At 41.3% G+C, this 19,827-nt stretch overlaps 1 protein-coding gene across 1 annotated transcript in view; it reads right to left on the bottom strand.

The window, feature by feature from the left end:
* The window catches only part of LOC144753772 (dehydrogenase/reductase SDR family member 4-like), a 184,210-nt gene that overhangs the window by 13,302 nt on the left and 151,081 nt on the right, over positions 1–19,827 (bottom strand). The window contains exon 7 of the mRNA XM_078641348.1: positions 4,183–4,317. Within this exon, the coding sequence (XP_078497474.1) occupies positions 4,183–4,317 (135 nt within the window). The remainder of the gene's footprint in view (positions 1–4,182; positions 4,318–19,827) is intronic.

A 19,827-nucleotide genomic window follows, 5' to 3' on the forward strand; every position in this document is an offset into this window, starting at 1 on the left:
AGGGAGGACGGAGGGCTGCGGTGAGAGCGAGGACGGAGGGAGAGAGAAGGCGCGACAGGCGCTCCAGAGCGAGCGTGGAAGGCAGACCTGAGCGAGGGACAGGCAGCGGAGAGGCAGGGTGACCGGGGCAATGCTTCTGTGTGGAACAGACCGGACCTATGGGACAAAGGGGGGTGGGGGACAGTCGCTGCTGCTCGGATAAGCAGCGCCGCATGAGGGGGCGAATGACATACGATACAGACCAAGGAGTACTGGGGGTACTTTAACCACAAATAAAAAAAACGTTGTTAATGTAAAAACAAAGAGGGCGTACAGCCGCCATTAAATTGAAAGCGCAAAACATTTGTTAATGTAAATACGGCAAGGGCCTGCCCCGACATTAAATTGACAGCGCGGCATGGGGCACTTAAGCAAAAGAAACAAAAAACTTTAGGTTAAATAGGGCGACCCCCACATAAACAGGGCGCAAGTCCTAAACAAGTCAGGTCCCGGGCCGTGCTGTGATTGGCTGACGTCACGGGGGTGTCCCGGCCGGCAGCCAATCACAGCGCGGCCCGGGAAATGACGTCACGGGGGTGTCCCGGGCTGGCAGCCAATCACAGCGCGGCCCGGGACAAAGGGGCGGGGCTTAAAAAAAGCCCGAGAAACGCCCCCGAATCGCGTTTTCCCCGAGAAAGCGTGATTGACAGCCTCTGTCTCCCAATGGCTAGCCTCCATTTATGGAGCTAGCCAATGAGAGGCAGAGGCGGGTCATCGATCCGATATAGAACTCAAGAGGTTTTTTAGCGCATGCGCACCACGTGCGCACTTGCAGGCAAAACCTAATAAGGTGGCGGTATAGCCATTATATATAGAGACTGCTATAACTTAAAAACTACAGCCCTTAATTACGGAGGCTGCAAAGCCTTTTCTTTTTCCATCAGCCTTTCCAGCAACCAGTCATTCACAGGCACCTTGCTCTACCGCCCTCCTGGCCCTAAAGCTAATTTCCTTGCGAGTCTTAACAATCTAGTCGAGAATACAGCTGGAGCTCCTCACTATACCATATTAGGAGACTTCAATTTCCATTTGGAATCCCTCACCGACAATAACACCATCTCCCTTATTAGTGATCTCTTAGCCGTAGGACTTCAGCAACTTGTTATCCTGCCTACTCACAAGACAGGACATACCCTTGATGGGATATTCACTAACAACCCTGACATTTTGATTTCCCCTCCTATTCCCCTCACTTGGACAGATCACTCTGCAGTTTGTTTTTCAGTTAAAGCTAAGTCCACCTCAAGCCAGGCCATCATCCCCAGCTTCAACACGAGATTGGAAAAACATTGATATTTCTCTCCTTGCATCTATGCTGACCACTGGCATCAATGCGGTGGAGCCGGATCCGTCATTAGCATTTAGTAACTACCTCAAAAACCTGGACACTGCGTGTTCCACACTGGCACCTCCCAAAACTATTCTCCGTAACCGAAGATCCCCTTCCGCTCCATGATTCTCCGAATCCCTCCGCTTACAAAGACAATACTGCAGAAATCTGGAAAGACACTGGCGCAGGCACTACAACCCCCTTGACAAACATTCTTACAAAAGCGCCCTGTCCATGTACAAAGACCTCATTTTCTCAGAAAAGACTACCCACTATACTTCCCAAATCAATCAGGCACACAACTCCGCAAAAAAACTGTTTCAGGTGTTAACCACCTCTCTAATCCCCCCAACCCTTCTCCCGACACGTCTCAAGCCCTCTGCAATTCTCGTGCAGATTTTTTCTTGGACAGAGTCACTTCTATTTTTTCTGCTTTCCTGTACGAACCTTCTTCAACTCACAATATAGTTAGGCGCCCTTTTATCAACAGTTCTCCCTCTTTTCCTAAGTTTAATCGGGTCTCTGAGGAACAAATCTCTCATCTAATTTCCAGTACCAAATCAGGCTCACCCCTTCACCCATGCCCTCCTTCCATCCTCAACCTCATCCCGGAGGCCCTTTCTCCTGCATTGGCCATTATTTGCAATACCATGTTCATTACAGGTTCATAATCCAACAGAATGGAAAAAGGAACTCATCAAGCCAATATTGAAAAAAGCCACCTTAGACCCCACTTCTCCTTCCAGCTACAGACCCATTGCCTGCCTTCCGTTTCCTGCAAAAATATTTGAAAATCTAATGAACAGGCAGCTTTCCAAATTCATTGATGCTAACCACCTGCTTGACGATACTCAGTTTGGATTCAGGCAAGGGCATGGAACCAAGACAGCCCTCATAAAAGCGGCTGACGAAATCAGAATGACTCTAGACAAAGGCGGTGCGGCAGGTTTGATACTGCTTGACTTGTCCGCAGCCTTTGACACGGTCGATCATATCACCCTGATCGACCGTGTCTCAGCAATTGGTATCCAGCATAAGGCCAAAGACCTTCTTGCTTCTTTTCTTGCCAATCACTCTCAAGCTGTAAAATTAGGCCCTTTTTTCCCCCCACTTTTTCCCTTCCTTGTGGAGTGCCGCAGGGCTCCTCGCTAAGTCCGACCCTGTTTAATATCTACGTCTCGGACTTAGCGAGGGTGATCAAGTCTTATGGCATTAGTCTCACAACTTATGCCGACGACACCGAGCTGGTTCTTTCTGTACATCACAATGGACTTTCAGTTGCAGCGAACTTCCAAGAGGGAATGCTTGCCATCAGCTCCTGGATGTCCTCCAACTGTCTAAAATTAAACTCTGAAAAGACGGAGGTAATGACATTTGGGAAGCTTGAACCTGCTTGGTCCCCCCACTGGTGGCCTAATGAGATGGGACCTCCACCTGAACCTAACACTAAGGTTCGTAATCTTGGAGTCGTGTTTGATGATAGACTGCTTTTCCACCACCACGTCAATTCGGTAGTCTCCACCTCCTTCTTTACTCTAAAGAAAATCAAGAAGCTTCTCCCTTACCTTCCCACAACAGCCGGTAAAACTTTGATCAACACCCTCATTTTTTCCAGAACGGACTATTGTAATGCCCTCCTTCTTAACGCGCAGGAAAAGGTTCTCAATAGGCTTCAGCTGGTGCAGAACGCCTCAGCCAGAATCTTATTGGGCATACCTAAGTACACCTCCATCACTCCGTTCATCCGACAGCTTCACTGGCTTCCTGTCAAAAGCCGTACAAAATTTAAGGCACTTTGTATTGCTTACAAAGCTATTAACAACTCTGGCCCTCAGTTTCTTAAACAGGCTTTCCGTCCTCTTGTAACTCCCAGGACTCTCCGCTCATCCTCAGCTCATCTTCTTAATGTCCAACGCACAAGGAAAGCAAACTGGGGTGACAGATGTTTTGTGGTTTCCACGGCCAGATTATGGAATTCACTTCCCCTCACTATTAAAACTTCCCCCACCCTCCTTAGCTTCAGGAAGCAACTAAAAACCTGGCTGTTTCCACATTAAGATCTGTTAATTGTCATCATCTGATCAGTTAAGCGCCGAGACACCCCCGGGTATTTGCGCGCTATAAAAATTGCCAAACATAAACATAAACATAAACATATTAAGCTATTTGTAATACAGTGAATATACTCCTCTCTGCCCCTGTTGTATTTATATACCCTTCCATTAGGGGAGCAAACGTTTAGCTATCTGCCCAGACCCCCAACTCTACTAGCGATCAATCACGGCTGGAACAAACCTATACCTGTTCCAGTGGTCCTCAATAAGTGCCTCTCAGCACCCTATGCTCAACACTCTGAGCGGCAGATCCACAAGATACTTTTCTCTAAACTTAAAGGGCAGAGGACTCCAACCAACAAGAGATATGTATGTAGGGCTCCAAGCTTCTTAAGCCACTATAAAATGACTCGAAATCCCATAATCAGCCCAAGCCACACTTGCAATTACCAAGTCTTAAAACAGCCCTGCAAACACTTGTTTATTCACTTTCCTAATATCTTCGGCATCTGGTTAACCATCGCTGTCTAATCAAGCCTAAAACATGTTCTCTTCCCCCCAACAATGCAGCACCATGACTGATTCTCTACTTCCCACTCTCCACCCCGACACTCACCTCCCTGCCAACCTTGGCTAGGGCGAGCATGGTGCCAGAGAATTCACTCTGCTATTCATGGGAGCCCAGCTTGGTGCCAACACAATGCCCCACTCTAACTATTCCAATTAGCATCCACTGCTTCTATGCCCTGAGAAACTCACCATGCTGCCAAAGTTAGTCCGCGAGAGTCCTGGAGCCAAGCAGTTTACTCTGATGTTCAAGGGCGTCAAGGTCGGGGCCAGTACTTTGGTCAGGCCAAAGAGGGCCGTCTTACTGACACAGTAGGGACCAATGTTCTGAAAAAGAAACAAGAGAGAAATACTCAGTTTTGAGGTGAGAAAAAGAAAGGGGGCAGGTGAAGCTTGACGGGCCTATGCATTGAGATGCCCATCACCTCTCTAGAGTGCTACTCAGTTAAACCTGGAAGCTAGAACCCAAATGCTCACTAATTCAGTCATTTAAGACCCCACTGAAAGGGTAGTGTGTTCTCTTGTCCCCTGACATAGGCACTCACCCATCTACGATTAGTGTCTTGTGTACGCCTCTGGTGCTGTGACATGTGTCTCCTAACAACTGCAGACAGCCATGCCTGAATCATTATACAGCGAGATGGTGCCAGTATGTATGTCAGGGTTTCTCTAGGCTGTCCTACTCTGTAGCTACATACTACACACATACATACCTTAGTGCCTTGAAATGGTTCTCTGCCTTCACGAACCCCACATTACCTGGCAAGCCATGTGCCATACTATGATCTGTATTATAGAGCAGATTCTCATATGCATGGAAGCCTAGGCTGTCTCATGAGCGTCAGGGAAACATTCAATGTGGGGAAAGGACCAGAGCAGTCTGGATGGCAGCAGAAATATAATAAATAGAATATCCAATCATACCTAGTCCTAGTCGTCTGTCGCTCCATCACGAGGTCTGAATTCCTATGATTTCATTGCCTCATTTGGCACTCACTGCTTTTAACACTCCACTCCCTTACAGCATGAAGCAGAGGCCCACTAACCCCATGTCTCACCAAGGGATGGTGCCATGTGGTTGTGAATGGCATGCTGTGCCACTAATTACGTTGCAGTTCATTGGATCTGGGCGCTCCTTGGCCCTTCTTCTGCAACTCTGGCGTTGCATAGATAGTTCAGCAGCCCAAACCACCTGCAGAACACTTGCCACTGGTACTTCGTTTCAGCCTAATGTTAGCACAACCAGCCCTTGGGTCTGTAAGAATTTAGTCCCAAGATGGCGCATTCCAAAGAGACATGACTCTTGAGTCCCCATTCTTTTGGGCAATCAGGTCTCTGTGCGGCTTGTGGAACCCCTCATACAACGTTTTCTCTTTTCCTGGCATACTTTGTTTTTTACTGACTGGTTGGCTGATTCAGCACATGCAATCTTTGGATCCCCCTGACATTAAGAGGGCCAAAAATGCCCTTTTGTGATTCCAAGCACACTAACTGTACCACCACCTTGGCACTACCTGGTGTGTTTGCAGTAACATAAGCAGGCACACGTCAGCATTCCTGGTGGATGCCTGTATTTACCGTCTTTTAAGAGACTTTCTTCTGGATTTCTTCATGTCATACAGACAACCCATACATACAAAAGTCTTTCACAGGCCACTCTGTTTACTGGCTTCCTAATCTATTCACAATCTATGCATCGAAATTAGTTTCATGTTGCAGCTTTTTTTGTGTTTTACCTTCATGACCAAAGGTTCACTAAAGGTCATCAAGGCTCATAATAATGGTAACATTTTGGCCAACATGCAACCACAGGAGATTTACCGGGACAGCCATGTGACAGCCATCTGTCGTGAGCGCCCTGACGACTCAAGTGGACCCTTCCTCATACCTTGAAGGTCACATGCACTGGACAACATGAACCATTCATCTGGCTCTGCAAAGTGGTCCTTTAACAATCTGGCTGTGTCCCATGGGGACCTCAAGTTGGGTCATTGACAACTCAAACTCATAGCGGTTTCTTAACTAACTCTATCCAAAGACTCACACTTCTCCAGACACTCAGACATTTGACTCACAGACCACCATTCGAAACTACCCACCTCTCAAGCACTGTTCATATATTCTGCTATTTGTCAGTAATCACACTTACATAACAGATATGAGAAAAAGAAAATATAGTCATTCTGGCAGTCAAACGTTTAAGTAGGCTCCTAATCCTTTATGTTATAAACATGAACAGTACAACTAAATTATCATAAATATGCAAGTTAAACATGAAAAACCAAAAGAACATTATAGCAGAAAGTGTGCATGTTCCAATATTTCCCAAAAAAATCCTAGAATAATTACTGTAAAAACACATGAACCTCTATATTGTAACAGAATAAAAGACATCTTAATTGTAATCAACATTGGCAAAGCCAATTGGTCTGGCCATTTCTTGATGGAAGCGCATTCATGAACTACTTTATGGATTTATTTGATCCACTTAGGCATCCATACATCCATGTGTGTGGTTGATCCATTCAACCCCCATCATCGAGCCACCTGATGTGTCCATACATTGATTGGCACATTGACTCTTTCTTGCATTCATCCATCCGGGCACATACATTTTTTAATTAATAATGAAATCCTTTCTTCTGGAATACACTCATTCACAGTCAAAGTTGTTTCTTGGCGCTATTATTACTCAACTTGGTGGTGCCTATTCATTGATATCTGAAGGATGTATTGCTGAGTTGATACTCCAGGATTTTAATTTGTAACCAAAGGATTAAATACAGGCCCGTCAGAAAATGCGTTATTCAGTTTGGCACTGCATTTAAAAAAAGAACACGATAAAATGACGCAACTAACTATGAACTCATCTTTCTTAAACCTGTTAGTTTTTTATTTTTTTTCAACGAATGGTATAATTTGTATGAGTCTTTTTCTGCAACTCATTTGCTCAATATAATTGATGATAAATATTGACATCCATAAATATTGTCTTTTTCACGGACAAGGAGAGTTTTAACTTGCAAGCATATGAAAGGTGCCAGGATTTCCAGTTACAATTCTGTGGCATAGCATATGTATATAGGCACACCTGGGAGTTGTATTGCTTGACACAGCTTCCATAAATCGGTGTTCAGACTATGTTGCAGTATTGAAACAGCTAGGTTCCAAGTGGTCGACAATGCCCTTTGACTTAATGACAAATATGACCCTTGCCTCCACAAATCAAGGTCCATGCAACTGTGGACAAAACATTTACTGTTTGCCCACGCTTCAGAATTGATTTACCCCACATTTTCATTAATTCAATATACTCACACCCATTATCCTTCACTACACAGGCTTTTTTTCTGGTTCCTAGTCCTGATAAAGACCCGGGGTGAAAGTTTGATATGAAAACATAACTTTTATGGGTTGAACCGTCAACGATAATTATAGGTGTACCTTACTCTGCACACGCTGCAACGCCAAATGGCGAAGCAGCGCACGCAATATCATTCATTTTATTTTTTATTTCTTTACTTACCTCCGTTCAGCTGTATGCCGGAGTTTACTACCCCCCACCCTACTCCTCCCCTCCTCCACCCCGCCTCACCGCCCCGCAGCACTCCAACGAGGAGCCGCTACTGCCAAAATAGAAGGAGCCTTTCTCCAAGTACCTTCCCAATATCTTTTATGGCAAACCCCATCATGAATTGGACTAGCATGGAGCTCTGTCCTAATTGTAATAGTGGTCTCAATAAATTGTTTTCTGCCTTTCTCTAAATTGTCTCTTCCCCATGGCCCTATAATTCAGCTCCATACCGAGCAGCAGCATAAGCCTTCAGGGGGTAAACCACCAGTGTGTTTGAGGCTGAGTGTCATCCCAATAGTGCTTGAATTTTAGACCACCATCGTCGTTTTGTATCAAAATGGTCTACCTTTTTAGGTCTGGTGTTAGCCAAGGCCTTTTGATTTTACTAAAATAGTAGGCTGTTTTAATTGATGTGCTTTCAGCCAGCTGTTTCATCCACTGTTCACATATTTTGTTTGCCCACTACAGCCATTAGTTGGCTTTTCTGTGAGTAACATCATTCTGCCCTTTTACATTTGGAGGAAAGAGCGTCCAGATGTGGAAGAGATCTTCTCCAGGAACATTATGCCTCAATCCACTCTACTGATACAAACAGCAGCAGTGAGGATTGTAATGAAGATGTCGCTGTGGGCAGCAGCGTACCATGTGCATGGAGGGTGCATTGCCATTTACAGTGCTCGGGGCTTAGGCAGCATCTGTGCTGCTCTTCTCTGCCTCTATCAATACAGTGCTTCCAAAGGAAAACATTATGGAATCAAAACATCAATTTACATACAATGAACAGAAAATGTATCAAAAATTGCCTAGATGAGAGTTAACAAACATTTTTGATAATTAATATTGTGTGATGTGATAACATATAGTTTATAATTGTGTAAGCCCAAACACACGCATGTAGATACACAAAACAGAGGACAATTAAACAAGGTATCAGAAAAACTATATATAAAATGGTCTGCTGACTAAACAACTACATTTACCAATCTTTGAGTATACGGTTCTCGAGGAGTGAATTATAACTTATAAGCAGCTTCATCAAATAAATCAGTTCAATAAACCACAACTGCACCAGGCACAATAATCAAACTAGCAAAGACTCAATTGTATCACCGAAACTGTAACTGGATTTCTCAATTTCGTCTCCAGGGCTCCAGCGGGTTAGCAGGCTACCACTTAAAAGTGCAGCAACAAGCGCCATGCCTCAAGTGCCTGCATCAGTTGACCAGCACTTCTCTGCCAGGCTCCTCCCTGGTGGCACAGGTTCACTGGGTTGGAGGAGTGCGTCACAGTGATGAGGGGGGTTGAGCTTGCCGAGAACAAGGTGCCGCAATGCCAATTGGTGCAGGCATGTTTAAAGGCCACATGAGTGTTTGCAGGTCCAAGGAAATGATAGTCACGCTCAGTTTTTCCTAGATGAGGTTCTTGGTCCCAATGATATTATTTGGAACCTGTGCATCTTCATCCCCTAATAAGTGCTTACAGTGTTTGTTCAACTCTTGTAAAGCCAGGACAGGACAGTCATTCAGTAAAGACAGGTTCTTTGAGTATGTGTGAGGTCTTATCTAGGTGTGTGTGAAAGTTATGGAAATTAGCTGAAATTACTAAAAGATTGCGCATAATTCGGTGTAATGCATCTCCAGTGGCTCACGTTAAAAAATGATGCCAATGATTTTGCATTCAAGCAATAGTGCAATAGTGCAAAACGGCAAGCTACATTGCACAAGCACACAGCCATTTTGTGTAGTCCACCATGCTCCTGCTTAACTATACCTTGTATTTCCCTGATGCCAAGTCCAGAAACCCCATTATTGTCCACCTACCCCTGTTTTTCATCTTTATTTTATCTTTTTGTTTCCCTTTTAACTGCCCAGGTGCTTTTATTTTCATTGTTCTACCCTTTTACTTAAGTTATGCCAGCTATGACAGAGGGATGAGTAGGTAACTCGACACCACATTTTTAGTGAGGTACAACAGACAGCATTAATTGTGAACAAACAGCGCCACCTCACCTCATACTTTCAGCAGTTGGTGGGATCGGCAGGGAGCAAATCCGCCACCCTTCAGGGTTTCTAGCACCCAGTGTCAGGTGACACACCACTGGGCTGATATAATCGACCATAAACAGGACCTTGTTAACAAGGTAGTGTGGCTAGTAAGTGAAGTTTTTATTTTTCTTTCTTTATTATTTGTCTGGAGGAATCATTTACATCACAAGTAAGTTTAAGTCGTGTATACACACACATGTACATATATATATTCACTGAAAAAACCATAGGTTATAGACCATATATAGTTAGGAATTAGCATTTACAAAACCTTATTTTACTCACACAAAACCATTGAAATTCCATATATAGTTAGTTGTACTAACTATATATCGCGCACCCGCAATCCACTGCTGAACATGTCACATATTACATCATTCATGACATGGTCAGTGACGACATCACTGATGACATCACTGATGACATCTCAAATGACATCACTGATGACATCACTGATGACATCTCAAATGACATCACTGATGATATCTCAAATGACATCACTGATGATATCTCAAATGACATCACTGATGACATCACTGATGACATCTCATTTGACATTACTGATCACATCACTGATGACATCATTCATGTGATAATACGATGAACCTCTTCAGACTCTAATATAACCTTAGATACAACAGACACTCACAGACTGTCACTCATCCATGGAGTTACTCACACACCTAGTCAGTCATGCAAAGAATCAATCACACCTCCATTTCCTCAACTATACAGTTATACACACCTTACTTATTCAAACATATACTAACACATATTTACTCTCTTATACAATCCCTGATACAAGTTCACAATGATTCATACAGCCACTCACACATTCACTGGCTCTTATGCACAGTTATTTATATATGTCAACTCTCACATGTACTGTGTTTTACATATGTACTTACTTTGACATGTAGCACTGAGATATCCATTCACTCACCAATGCACTCATGTACACAGTCAACCGCCCATACAGATGTTTCCACATGCACTTTTGAACCCATACACCTAGTGAATCAACTGCTCACACATCTATGCAGAGAGTCATACACCTCCCAGCCACCCATACACACTCTCAGTCTCCCATACAAATACTTGGGCAACCAATCAATAACCCATATAGTTAATCATATAGCTACTGATCAACACATGCAGCAGTTTACAGAACAACAGACATAATGATGCACAAATTAAGACAGTTTAGTCACTAACCCATGCACTCAGTGAGACACATTTAATCACTCACTCATACAGTCAGTCATGCACCTACTAAATCCTTCGTCCAGACACTTATACATCCACTCATTCTTCAATATGTAAGACATATTTTAACTTTACAGAAACATACAGTCACTGGATGTTGTCATCAGTGATGTCATCAGTGATGTCATCAGTGATGTCATTTGAGATGTCATCAGTGATGTCATCAGTGATGTCGTCACTGACCATGTCATGAATGATGTAATATGTGACATGATCAGCAGTGGATTGCGGGTGCGCGATATATAGTTAGTACAACTAACTATATATGGAATTTCAATGGTTTTGTGTGAGTAAAATAAGGTTTTGTAAATGCTAATTCCTAACTATATATGGTCTATAACCTATGGTTTTTTCAGTGAATTTCAATGGTTTTTTAATAGCAATCAAAAAATATATTTTACATGTTTTTAATACAATTTTTTTTAAATTTTTTTTTTTTGTTTCGCTCCGGTCCGCGAACCGGTTAGCTTCCCGTTAGCTCAATTTGGTGCCGCGACCCGGTCCGCGAACCGGTAAACGTTCCGTTTCCGCAACTGCCGCGTTAGAAAACAACATTGTGACGCGTCGCGTCAGCGTGACGTATCGCGTTGTCGCGTAATACGTCATATGACGCGCCACGTTAGCGTACCCGGAAGCGAACCGGTACGCGAAGCGAGGCGCGAAACGTAAACACAACAGGTCATGTGACTTGGTAATAATACTTTTCATTGGTTCATTTCACTTTTGGTTTCCTAATGATGTAAGACTAGGTCATGTGATCTAAAATTAACACTTTTCATTGGTTTAGAACTATTGTTTTTCCCAAATGAGGAAAACCCCTCCTTCTTTCCTCACTCTGACTTTCATCTTTGTGAGAGGAAGACCTTTTGTGATCACTGAGCAATGGCTTCATTAGTAGCTTCAGCTGGTGCTTCCCCACCACCTCCACCACCTCCAAGGAAGAGAGGACCACCTGCTGAAGTTATCATTCAGCAAGAAGAGGAAGAAGAGGAAGAGCAGGAAGAGAGGCAGTTTTTGCGTGAGGAGCCCAGGAGGTCTCATGTCAAAGAAAATTATATTTGGCAATTTTTTAAATATCCCCGGGGCCAAAAAAAAGTCAATGCCCGGTACGTAACTTGCCTTATATGTAAAGATAGACTGTCCAGAGGGACAGACAAGAAGTACAGTTACGGCAATTACACAATGCATCGCCATATGGATAGGTGGCATCCTATCAACTACAGTGCTGCGCAGTTACGTGACCAGCAAGATAATCCCCCTTCTATGGCCAGAAGATCAGTTTTACAGGAAGTGACGGGACCAGAGGCGAGGGAGATGGTCCCAAATATACAGATGAGATTCGGGGAAGTAAAACAAGTGTGCGTGCGTTGTAATCAGTTCATTTGCTACAGAGAAAGTAGCATCAATCTAATCAACAGAGCTATCGACAATCATGTTTGTCCGAAACGCCCCAGAGAATAAATTCTTTTTTTTTTGTTGCTCCTGTTGAGCCCTTTACAATGAATCGTTTTCGTTTACCCCCCCCAAAAAAAACCCAAAAAATATAAAACCGTTCAGAAAATACAAAAAAAGTAAAAAAATGTTCATAAAAAAAATAAAAAAAATATAAAACAACAAAAACAATAAAAAAAAAGTTCTTTTCAGAACTACCTCCCCGTTATAAAAAAATTGGTAGAATATTTGGAACTCTGCCAACCTCTATTTCTTTTGGTTCGCTTCCCGGTTCGCTCTCCGGTACGCGAACCGGGAGCGAACCAAAAAAAATTTAAGAAGAGTAAGTATAAGGGAAGGAAACAGACAGTTATGTTAAAAGAAAGACAGCTATAGGGAGTAAACTAGAGATACTGTTTAATAGATCTATTTACTGAAGAAAAGATTTAAGAGGGTATAATTGTGAAAAACAAAATAGATAAGGAAGTGAGAAAAAAAAAGGAGAGTAGAAGAATAACAAACAAGAGTTTCTTAGAGAATGTGACTGAATGATCAAATTAAGATTAAAACATTGGAATAACAGAGAGAAAAAACACAATGCAGAAAAGAAGAAGTAACAGAAAAGGAATGATTGAAACAGCAAAGAAATGTAAATAACATAGGGGCATATTATCAACATAGGCGATAAAAATTTTGCTGCTTTTATCAGCAGAAATCTGACGCTAAAGACGCTTTTGCGGCAGTTTTCTGCCGATAATTACTGCTTTTATCGGCAGAAAACTGCTGCTAAAGCTGCTTTTCCGGAAGAAAACTGCTGCTAAAGCCACTTTTGCGGCAGTTTTCTGCCGATAAAAGCACCGATAATTTTATTGCCTGTGTTGATAATATGCCCCTTACTGTGCTTGAACTACAGAGAAAAAGCATAATGAACAAGTAGTGAAAGAGTGATCAGCCAGAAACAGTGAGAGTAATAGAGACAGAGTGAGTGAACAAGAGTGAGGAAGTATGAGAAGAGAGGGACTGAGAAAAATAGTGGAAGGAGTAGAGTAAGTAAGTAATAGAGAAAGGAATGAGGGAAGTAGCAAAGGCAGGAAAGTGAGGGTTAAAGAAATGAAGTAGTGAAACTAATAGAAGTTAAATGTGATAGAAATGTAACGAAAAGAGTACAAAACATTTACCTTATAATTGTCGTTAACTTAGTCACTTGTTATTTTTATACTTACAATCTGTGAAAGAGAGAACAAACATTTGAAAAATATTAAAACATGTATTTAAAAATTAGAAAAGACAAGGGAAAAGATTGAAGGACAAACAGTTTTTCAACAACTTTGACACTTACAGAAGACTCTGCTTCTCATGCCCCTACACAGTCCTAAAAATATACATTTTAAACTAACAGTATCTTGATGCAGATGAAGTGAGGCCTATCTTGCAACATGGTGCATCTTTTGCACTGCTGCTGTCTCACAACAGTGATGCAATGGCAGCGCAAAAGAGGTGCACAGCCATCATAAAACTGTCCTTAACATTTTAAATGATTGTTTTAGGATGCCAATAAGGTGTGTCCTATCCAGAGGTTTGTTTGAGGTGAGGCCTACTCAGGGTTGCAGATGAAATTTAGAGTTGTTGAAGAGTACAGAGGAGATAATACATTTGTAGGCCTACCAATGAAGTGAGTCATGTCCACTGCACTCTTGAACGAAGGCCAGACCTCCTCTGTTTCCCTGGACAGGCCTAAACTTGATCTGCACAATGTGATGTGTAATGTTAGGAAACACAGGTGATGTAATTGAAAAACGTGCAATTTTTTTTGCTCATTTCACAATCACATCACTTGTGTTTCCTTTGCTTAGGTATCTCATTGTGCAGATGTAGTCCAGCATATGAAACAGTACCCAGAAGTGCAGCACTGCATGCAACAACTTTGACACTTACAGAAGCCTCAGCTTCTGCATGCCCCCTACACAGTCCTAATTATATACATTTTAAACTGACGGTATCTTGCTGGAGATGAACTGAGGCCTATCTTGCAACATGGTGCATCTTTTACACTGCTGCTGCGTCACAAAAGTGACGGAACAGCGGCGCAAAAGAGGCACACAGCCTTCATAAAACTGCCCTTAACATTTTAAATGATTGTTTCTAGATGGTGATAAGGTGTAACCCATCCACAGATTTGTTTCAGGTAAGTCCTACTCAGGGTTGCAGATGAAATTTAGGCTTGTTGAAGAATACAGAGGAGATAATACATGTGCAGGCCTACCAACGAAGTGAGTCATGTCCACTGCACTCTTGAACAAATGTCAGACCTCCTCTGTCTCCTGGAACAGGCCTAAACCTCATCTACACAATGTGATGTGTAATGTTAGGAAACACAGGTAATGTATTTGAAAAACGTGCAATTTTTTTTGCTCATTCCACAATCACATCACCTGTGTTTCCTTTGCTTAGGTATCTCATTGTGGAAATGTAGTCCATCATATGAAAGACTACGTAGAATATGAGCACTGTATGCAACAACTTTGACACTTACAGAAGCCTCAGCTTCTCCATGCCTCCTACACAGTTCTAAATGTACATCATAAATACAAAAAGTACAGAATTAATTATACATGTTAAATGGTTTACTTTTTGCTGTTCTCAGAATGTATCAAATTTCACTAAAAACAGTGACTTGAAGGTATTCATCATATAACAGCGGGGAAAAAAACACAATCAAAATGATTGTGTTTAAAAAACCCATATAACATAACCAATCAGAAATCTGAACTCCTCAAAAGTAACTTACTTTCCATGACCTCGAAGGATGTCCTATGAACAGCTTACACTCTGTTGTGCTGTTTTTATTTTCAGCCCGCCACTTTCTGAAAGAAAACCTCCATCGTTTTGAAAAATATGTTACATACAATAAATGACTTGTCGCTCTCTACCACACGTTTCCACAAGGCCAAATCATGTAAGAGCCATTTATAACTCTTGGAATTCTTGTAAGCAAATCCCGTCATTTTCTATTTCTGCAACTTTCACAAAGAAAACGTTCAAGATCACTTTCACAATCCTGGACTAGTAATATCTTACCCTTCTTGCTCACTCATGTTCTACATTTCCTATGACACTGATACTGCTTACTATGAAGCAAACTTACACTACCTCTATGACTACTACAATTATTTAATTCTCTACATCACTTTTAATCACAAAGCAATATAAAACAGTAGATAAAATTATATCAACCCCTAGAATCATTATACGCCAGTTACCTACCCTAAATTCTCTTTTCTGAAAACAGAAAGTAAGAATATTTTTAAGTAAAAAGGCAAAATTGTATCGTAGTCAAATGGGAATCATTTCCGAAACAGCAATTTTTTTTACATTTTCAATAAGCTGTGTAATAAGCGGATCTTGTCAAAGGACCATCATGCCATATAATAGCTGCAGTTACAAATGTTCTTCCTAAAATCAACGACTGTGTAGCCACAACATTTGTAATTAAAGTTGAAGACTTACTTTCATCAGGTTTATATAGTTGGATTTTTAAAATGACATTATAATCAAAAGTTTGGACCAATAATCTAGACAGCATTGCAGACTTACATTACCTCTACTCCATGTTTTGATTGACTGCTTGAATTAGCTTATAAAAAGAAACTGTTTTTCTGAACTCATTCAAAGTGCAGTTATTTTTCCATGACGTCAAGTGTTATGGTAAGAACACCGTTTGCTTTGGGAAATACTCTGTTGTCCTTCAACTAATCTGTGCCCACCACTTTCTGTAAGAAAATCTTCTTATTTTCCAGGAACTATTTAAAACTCAAAAATAACTTTTGACTCTGTACTACACTTATCCTCAAGGCCAAATCATGTAGGAGCCATTAGAACCTCTTGAAATTCCTCAGAGCAAATCCCGAGATTCCTTCTCTAAAATTTTGGTTTTAAAAACACCAGGTAAGAATTTTTAAGGTCAAAAGGCAATTTTTTTTTGAAAGTTAAAACAGAATCGTTGTAGAATGACCAGCCATTTCTAGACTTTAAATAAGCTGTGTAATGTCCTGATGTTATTGAAGGACCGTCATGATATATAATTGCTGCAGTTACAAAAGTCCTTCCTGATATTGACAACTGCGAAGCCACAAAATTTTTAATTAAAGTTGTCAATTTTGTTCCATCAGGCCTACATCGTTGGAGCATTAAAATGACATACTGGCCATATGTTCGTATAAATAATGTTGACATCATTTCAGATTTACATTGCCTACACTCCATGTTGTGATCAGCTGCTTTTACTAGCTTATTAAAGGACACTGATTTACTGTCTGGCAAAGTTAAATATATAAATCTTTCTGAGTCTACACTAGTAGTACTTGATACCCTACAGTTCTCGCAGTCATGCTGCCATTGATAAGAAAGCCCAAACAGGTGATCTACATCTACACCTTCAGCATGCAATACATCAAGCATATACATTAAAAACTCCTGACAATCTTGCTGAATATTTTGAGAGAATTGTGTTTGACCTGAACATCTGTCTAACAGATTTCGAATTTCAGACACACTTTCTATTTTTGTTCTATCAGTGCTACATTTCTCTAACACAGAATTTAACAAACTGCAAAATCTTTGATCCGAATTGACCACAATCTCTTCTTTTAAATTTTCTAGAGAAAACAAAACATTAACCACTACATTAGCATAGCAGTTGACACCAGAACTGTTTTCAAATTGAAAACCAACAACATCTTCAACAGAATCCTTTTTCTTCCTGCTTATAATTTCAGGTTCATCGACTTTTCGTCTTTTTGCTACAACCTCCCTAGTATTGGTCACATTTCTTCGTTTCCGGCCTACCACACGTTTCTCAAACAAAGGATATTGAGGCAAATGTGGCGCATACTCTCTTCTTAACCTATTGTATTCCTTAACACAATCTAGATCCCGCACAAATGTTTGTGACATCACACTCAATCAAGTACAATCCCGATAAAGTTCTAACTCGTGACAATGCCACATATGCCATACCCTCCTTGAACACAGAACTGCCAATATTCACCAATGCACTGTCTACACTTAAACCTTGTGATTTATGGATTGTCACCGCATATGTCAAGCAAACAGGAAACTGCTTACGGCGAACATATAAGTCTTTCACAAGCAAAAACCTAGCAGAGCAAGGACCAATTAGCTGTACTTCCTCAATGCCATCAAATTTAATTTAAAAAAATTCAATTTCATCCCTATTTCTGTATTTCACAAAATCAACAACATTACCCATTGATCCATTTACCAGACCTCTTTCAACATGTAAATTCCTTCTTAAAATTATACGGCAATTTAAGCACACATTCAGAGTCTTTTCAAAACCCGCAGTTTTAGATATACTCTTTTCTAATGAATCCAATTTTGATTTCAAATTCTCAGACAAAATAATTGTTGATCCCATATGCTCTACTCTGTCAATAGCTTCCAGTTTCACAATCTCTTGGTTTTCTAAATGCAACATTTTGTTGTTGAAGATGGCACATTCTGCAAGAGTTGGCATCAAACATATTCCAGATTTCTTCTCCGTAATTTTCAGAAAAATATTCTCAGGCACAACGTCTTGTTCTGGATATAAATTTGACAGTAATCGTGCATGTAAAGCTTCTTTCCCATGCTCGGTCACTTTTCCAATTCTAACATCTTGTAGAATATTCTTGTAATCTTCATCCTTCGCCTGACGCATATTTTCATGCAGTTCAGCATAATTGAAGTTTAACCATATATTGACGTTGCCAATGCTCCCTAGGCACTTCCTGGTATCTTCATGCGTGAGCATTTTGAACACAGGTTGTCCTTTCACTGGTGTCAGCTGCAGAAGATCTCCGAAAACAATGATGTGTTTGCCACCAAATAACACATCATACTCTGTTTTAAGAACTTCTTGCATTCTCAAATGCACAAAGGCAAGCATGACATTGGAAACCATGCTTACTTCGTCAATGATAAGAAGTTTCATTTTCTTCAAGACTCTTGAAACTTCACAACAAGCATCTCCAGATAACTTGTGGTATTGTAATTTGTTATCATGCTCCACTGGCAGCATCAGTAGACGATGCAAAGTAATACCTTTAATGTTATGTGCTGCCAGTCCAGTTGGAGCGGTGACAACACAAGACAGCGATGACTCAGTCCTTTCCTGCAAATAACATGAAATTGCTTTAATGAGAAAACTTTTTCCAGTTCCCACTTCTCCACTCACGTACAGTCGGACAGGCTTCAACGACGTACATGAGCACTCTTTCTTCTCATGACTTAATCCATGATCAATTTGGTTGGTAACTTCGTCATATATTTTCCTCTGCTCAACGTTGAGTTGTCTTTCCAAGTCTTCTAAGTTAACCGCATCCTCCTGAGCATGTGCCATGGCTCTTTCCACTTCATTCATGGCAGTGGCAGCTTCATTTTCGATAACAGGTCCTCCTAGTGGATCCTGACTCAATGAAACAGAACTCTGACTGTCCTGAGAACTGTCTCTGGCAATCTCGGCTGCAATCGTTGCTTCCTGCTCGATTTCCGCATTCAACATTTCTAGATATTTGGGAAAAACAGGACATTCTATGGTCTCCTTGGCGGCAGTGAAAGAGTCTTCGTAACAGAGGAAATCTCCAAGCAGTTCCTCTTCTGCACGCCAAGGCTTAAAAAGATGCAAAAGTGCTAAATAGAAAAACTCCTTTTTTTCAGGAGATTCGCCACTCAATTTTCGATGGTTTACCAAGTGGCATTTTCTTTGCTTGACCAGACATCCCTCACTTCCAATTACAGCATACACTCCTTTATCAATATCTTCTTTGATGTTCCTCTTGAATATGTAATTTTGTAGAACCTCATACAGACAAACATTCTCGAGGTGACTGCTTCGATTTGGATAATATGTATCCAACATGTTGGTCTTCAAAATATCGGTACTGTTCGGCTCCATTCCCGCCAAATACTCAATTTCCCGCACAGGTTTCAGAACTCGATTACGCGTTGCAGCAAGACCAAGACTCGCCCAAACGATACTCCTGGATTTGGCATAGAGACTTGCTGAAGACAACCGGTCAGAACATTCGTAAGCTCCGATTTCTCGATGTGACAACATCTTCAGACTGAAACTATACAACTTCTTGCTGAGGCTCTTTTCATGGGAAATGTCCTCCCACATATCCTTCAATTCTGTCTTTTCTTTTTTGGTGATGTAAGATGTCACATACCGAGCCACAGCCATACAGTTATCAGCCACAAACTGTATATCCATGTTAGCATTCCACATGGACAAAATCACTGGGTTGTAGTCGTTGATGTACTTGGACTCTTCGTTCCTTTTCAAATTGTATGTGTTTTTAGGTGATTTCTTCATCACATTATGTCGCAGCGAAGACATCAAACTGTTTACTCTTCCTTTAGAAATCACCGGTCGTGAAAAGCCGAAACGACATTTGGTGTAGAACTTGTCCTTGTTTCTGAATTTACGACGACAGTACTTTCCACAACGATGGCTTTGGA

Source organism: Lissotriton helveticus, chromosome 5_1 (assembly GCF_964261635.1).
Source record: "Lissotriton helveticus chromosome 5_1, aLisHel1.1, whole genome shotgun sequence".
Taxonomy (NCBI): Eukaryota; Metazoa; Chordata; class Amphibia; order Caudata; family Salamandridae; genus Lissotriton; species Lissotriton helveticus.